We start from the raw sequence: 6,000 nt of genomic DNA, 5'->3' as shown, positions 1-6,000 counted from the left end.
AAAGAGCGTGTAAAAGTCCTCTTAAATTTTCAGTACGACGGAAAGGCAAAATGTGCGTACGACCAAAAAATATACACTCTTTTCAGATCTATCAAACTCCGCGTACACACGGCTGCACGGTATTTCCCTTGATAGATCACACCGGACCTGAGAAAAGCGTGGATGAGAACACGCCTCATACCCAGCCCCCTAAATGGCCCCACACAACCATATGTGGTCAATGCAAATCAGTTACGTGCATATTAAGTAGCCATGTGCACTCTGGAAACGTGTGGAATGACGTCAGTGGAAGACGGTGAAGACAACAGACGGACGGAGAGCGGAGAAAGAAGCGGAATTTCTCTGAAAGCGAGATACACGGTAACACGGCAATATCAGTCAGAAACATCATCTTGCATTGAAAGGCTACAATAAAAACAAAAAACTCCCAAATCTAAATGAAACAGAACAGAAAGAAGAAGAATCATATTTATGCTGCCCCTTAGATTATGTCATAATAATTTAAAGCAGGGTTTCCACTGCCAGTCAGTACTTTGCACCCCTTTCCACTAACCCCCAACTGCCGTTCACTGGAAGACTTTGATTTTCATTTGTGCATAGCTATATAGGCTATTTAAAAAAAAAAAAAAAAAAAACATTGAAGTCCACCAGTCTGTGACTTTTCCTAAAATGATGTTGGGCAGCTAGCACCCATTTTTGTTAAATACAATAAATATTATTCACACAAAAAATATCGATCATGTTTTCTCATTTGCTTTGATTTGCGCCGACATTATTGGGCTTGCTGCTTGCTTGTGTACGTCCAGTCTGGCTACGTAACACACGCACGTCGCAGAAATTATTTTCCAGACTGGACAGACTGGTTGTGGAAGAGGTGTAGCCTACATGCAAGGGAAAAATATCAATATGATATCAAAAGAAAACGAAATTCGTTTTATAAAGCCAGTATTTAGGAGCAAACTAGTGTAAATGCACAGGGGAAAAATCAGAGTCGCTGTGCTTTTCATGTAAAGTGCCGACGTCAACACGTGTGCGGTGGGGGGGGGGGGGGGGTCATCATCACCACCACTTGCTACTTCAAACAGTGTCCCGCTCCTCTCTCCCTCGCATACTGCAGTTCTCTGACTCAGCAGCGGCGTCGCCAATTCCTCCTGTTCTTCAAAAAGCGTGTAAATGCCGGTACGCCATGGTCGGACTGGTCGTAAATTTCGGCACTTTCTCCCGACAAGTTTTGGTTTGATAGATCCCAAATTAGGCGGAGAAAAGTGCGTACGCACAAAACGGGGGAAAGAGCGTGTAAAAAAGCGTGTATCCACAATGATAAATGAGGCCCCTGAACGTTCATTAACATCTTGAAAGTTCACCAACATCCTGAACGTTCACCGACAACCTGAACGCTCAGTAACATCCTGAACGTTCACCGACAACCTGAACGCTCAGTAACATCCTGACTGCTTGGTAACGTCCTGAACGTTCACCAACATCCTAAATGTTCCTGAACGTTCAGTAACAACCTGAACGTTCAGGATGTTGGTGAACGTTCAGTAACATCCTAAACGTTCACCAACATCCTGAACGCTTAGTAACATCCTGAACGTTCACCAACAACCTGAACGTTCAGGTTGTTGGTGAACGTTCAGGATGTTGGTGAACGTTCAGTAACATCCTAAACGTTCACCAACATCCTGAACGTTCACTAACAACCTGTGTTCAGTAACATCCTGAACACTCAGTAACGTCCTGAACGTTCAGTAACATCCTGAACGTTCAGTAACATCTTGAATGTTCAGTAACGTCCTGAACGTTCATTAACATCTTGAAAGTTCACCAACATCCTGAACGTTCACTGACAACCTGAACGCTCAGTAACATCCTGAACGTTCACCGACAACCTGAACGCTCAGTAACATCCTGACTGCTTGGTAACGTCCTGAACGTTCACCAACATCCTAAATGTTCCTGAACGTTCAGTAACAACCTGAACGTTCAGGTTGTTGGTGAACGTTCAGGATGTTGGTAAACGTTCAGGATGTTGGTGAACGTTCAGTAACATCCTTAACGTTCACCAACATCCTGAACGCTTAGTAACATCCTGAACGTTCAGGATGTTGGTGAACGTTCAGTAACATCCTTAACGTTCACCAACATCCTGAACGTTCACTAACAACCTGTGTTCAGTAACATCCTGAACACTCAGTAACGTCCTGAACGTTCAGTAACATCTTGAATGTTCAGTAACGTCCTGAACGTTCAGTAACAACCTGAACGTTCAGTAACAACCTGAACGTTCAGTAACAACCTGAACGTTCAGGTTGTTGGTGAACGTTCAGCAACAACCTGAACGTTCACCAACATCCTAAATGTTCCTGAACGTTCAGTAACAACCTGAACGTTCAGGATGTTAATGAACGTTCAGGATGTTACTAAGCATTCAGGTTGTTGGTGAACGTTCAGCAACAACCTAAATGCTTAGTAACATCCTGAACGTTCACCAACATCCTGAACGTTCAGGTTGTTACTGAACGTTCAGGTTGTTACTGAACGTTCACCAACAACCTGAATGCTTAGTAACATCCTGAACGTTCATTAACATCCTGAACGTTCACCAACAACCTGAACGTTCATTAACATCCTGAACGTTCATTGACAACCTGAACGTTCATTAACATCCTGAACGTTCATTGACAACCTGAACGTTCATTGACAACCTGAGCCTTGGGGTGAACAGAGAGAAAACTTGATGACACGTCTGTACGTGTCCTGTCATGGCCAGGGTTAGGGTTAGCGCCGGGGTCAAAGGTCAGAGTTCTCAGAGACAGACTCATCATTGTTGAGCTCCACTTGTGTTTGTCAGTGTTAAATGGATGATTGTGGTAATTATGCTCATCAGTCAAACTTGCATTTTTTTCTTTTACAAGTGAAATAACATGAAGAATTCTTGCTTCGCTCTAAAGTTAAACAATCACAACAACAGTGAAAACTCAATAATCAATGATCAGATGATTTGATTATTAAAACACCATGTATCATTTTACTTTCACTTCACAATTGTGCGCTACTTTGTGTTGGGTTATCACTTAAAACCCCAATAAAATACATTTAAGTTTGTGGTTGTAACGTGACAAAATGTGGATAAGTTAACTTCAAGGGGGTATGAATTCTTTTGCAAGGCGCTGTATTTATGTCTTTACTTCCTGTCTGCAGACGGGCCGGTGGAGAAGAAGATCTCTCTGCTGCTGCCGGAGATGTTTGTGGCCGGATCCGCCAGAGCCTCCGTCTCCGTCCTGGGTCTGTAACACAACATGTGGAGGACACTTCACTGCCCCTCCTGCGCTGTAGGAAATCACAGTGTTAATATCTTTGCGTGTCTTTGCTCCTTGCAGGCGACCTGATGGGCCGGGCCATGAAGAACCTGGACAAGCTGCTGGCGATGCCGTACGGCTGTGGGGAGCAGAACATGCTGCTGTTCGCTCCCAACATCTTCATCCTCAACTACCTGAAGAGCACGGGTCAGCTGACCAAGGAGATCCAGGACAAAGCCACGCGCTTCCTGGAGAGCGGTGAGGCTCGATGAACCTCTCCTGATCGGTTATCGATTGCTCTCCCTGGCTTCCTTGCTCATATGTGTATTTTAAACTTATTTACATCTAAACGAGAGCCCTGTGATTTCACTGAATCCCTGGTTAAATGTTTGAGACAAAGGTCATGCACTGCAAAAACTCAAAATCTCACCAAGAATATTTCTAGTCAAAATGTCATTTCTAGTCAAAATAAATCTAATTATACTTGAAAAAAGTAAAAAAAGTGTCTAAAAACAAGCTACTTTTTAATGTGATGAGTCTTATTTTAAGCAAATTTTCCACTTTAAATAAGCAGAAAAATCTGATAGTGGAGCAAGTTTTTCTTTCTTATTACAAACACAAAAAACTTACTTTCACTGGCAGATTTTTCTACTTATTTCAATTGAAAGTTAGTTTGAAACAAGTGAAAATGATCTAAAAACAAGTTAATTTTTAGGTGATGAGTCTTATTTTAAGTTAGTTTTGACTAAAATTGAGACATTTTGACAAGAAATAAAACAAATATTCGTGGAAAGATTTTGAGTTTTTGCACTGTGATCATTGGCATAATTTATGGGGGTTTTAACAACCCCAAAAATCAAATCCGGCCAATATTCCTCCCCTAAATAATCGTATGATTGCAGTGAAAAAAAATATCTTCAAGCTGGTTTGAAGAAGTTTTTGTTTTTGTTTTTGTTGAAAAAAGTTGAAGATTTCATTTGCAAGCAACCAAAAGTAATATTTTTATGACCTGACAATGTGTAGCAGGTTGATAGTTTGCTAGTAACTACAGGTAAAACTAGAGGAGGACACTACGGAATAAATATTCACGTAGGATTTAACTGATCTGAAAACTGAACGGCTTTTCTCTCAAGCTAATTTGATAGCCTTGTCATAGCCTATAGTTACCTTAGTCACAAATTGTGTCATTAGTTCATCTGCCTGATTAGAATTAGCTACACAGTGATGAAGTGGTGTTATGATAAATTAACAAAAAGCGTTAGTCCTGTCAGAATAAATGTGTAAATCACCACAACAAAATAAAATGCCCTAAGAATAATGGTGGTAAATGACTGAAATACCTTTTACTACTGTTACTAATATGGGAATCCCAAAATAAAGATGTAAATTAGCCTTGTCCTTTTATCAAAGTTAATGATTTTGCACTCTTCCCCTTACGCCAGGACTTTTTTTGCTTAAAAAAATCCTTTGAAGATCTTAACCCCCCCCAGTGTTTAACCCAGATTCACGCCCTTGGTCATGATGGTAGACGAGACGACACCGTGTCTGAATCTGAAACCAAATGTTGGATTAATTTTACCATTTACAGTAAAAAAAACTCCTTCATTCCCACAGCCACAAACTGAACAATTCAAATTCACCACACCACTGATCACCTTGTCATCATTTTAAAGGGATAGTTCAACATTTTGGCAAATTAGCCCATTGCCGTAATCCCTATAGTCATAGCAGTAGGTTCGTTACCTTTAATTGTTGGTGCAAGCTATTTTTAGAACGGCGGAGCAGAGCCGTGAGCTGCTCAGAGCTACGCTACGGAGGCTCATGGGATTTCTTGGTTTCCCTCATCAAACTCATCAAATACACAATCCAACAACTCCACAACGCTCTGGTGGACAAGTTGTGAGCTGCACATTCACCACACTATGAGATAATAACACAACGTTACCAGACAGAGTTGTTTTAGAGGGAAATACATAATTAACAATAATAGTGAACTCCTTTCTTTCAATAAAAGCAGCTCAAGGCGATTTGCAACGAAGAAACAAACTGTGCTTCACATGAAACGACATAGAAAATGTAAACATAAAGGTGTTATGTAAATGTAAATGTAATAATGTCCGTGTGTGTGTGTGTGTGTGTGTTTCAGGATATCAGAGAGAGCTCACCTACAAACACGATGACGGTTCGTACAGCGCCTTCGGGAAGGGCGACGCGTCTGGAAACACCTGGTCAGTGAAGAAGTTATGAAACATTAATAACGTCTAATGTCTCCATAAACATCCAAAATCCCAAAAAATAACAGCGATAACGAAGACAAACGGAGCAGCAGGTTCCTCCTACTCGGTGTTTTAATAAAGTGTGAAGGAGACAAACACCAGAGGATCATAAAGACTCGCTTCAGATTATAAAACACACTCGGAGACTTTAAATAGTTACAGAACATTTATCAGGAGCTTCACTGATGAACAGAACAATTTCAGCTCCAATCTCACACTTCATTTGATGTGAGAATAAAAATGACAAGTGGACGCAGTGGGAGTTGGACACACACACTCACAGACACAGACACACACAGTCAAACACACACTGTTTGGCAGCGGCGAGCGTCCTAATAATTTTTACTTTATGAGGAACCTGCCAGAAAATATTAATATTTTCATTTAATGGGCTTAAAGCGCGGCCCCTGAGGGGATTCAAC

At 41.1% G+C, this 6,000-nt stretch overlaps 1 protein-coding gene across 1 annotated transcript in view; it reads left to right on the top strand.

Annotated features, from left to right (window-relative positions):
* a2m1 (alpha-2-macroglobulin 1) overlaps positions 1–6,000 on the top strand; it is a 57,337-nt gene that overhangs the window by 42,272 nt on the left and 9,065 nt on the right. The window contains exons 23-25 of the mRNA XM_085794813.1: positions 3,205–3,288; positions 3,384–3,560; positions 5,449–5,530. Coding sequence (XP_085650939.1) covers positions 3,205–3,288; positions 3,384–3,560; positions 5,449–5,530 — 343 coding nt within the window. The remainder of the gene's footprint in view (positions 1–3,204; positions 3,289–3,383; positions 3,561–5,448; positions 5,531–6,000) is intronic.

The sequence above is a fragment of the Trachurus japonicus genome, chromosome 13, assembly GCF_045865225.1.
Source record: "Trachurus japonicus isolate A0001 chromosome 13, Traja_1.0".
NCBI lineage: Eukaryota > Metazoa > Chordata > Actinopteri > Carangiformes > Carangidae > Trachurus > Trachurus japonicus.
This window is presented reverse-complemented; position numbering and strand designations above follow the sequence as displayed.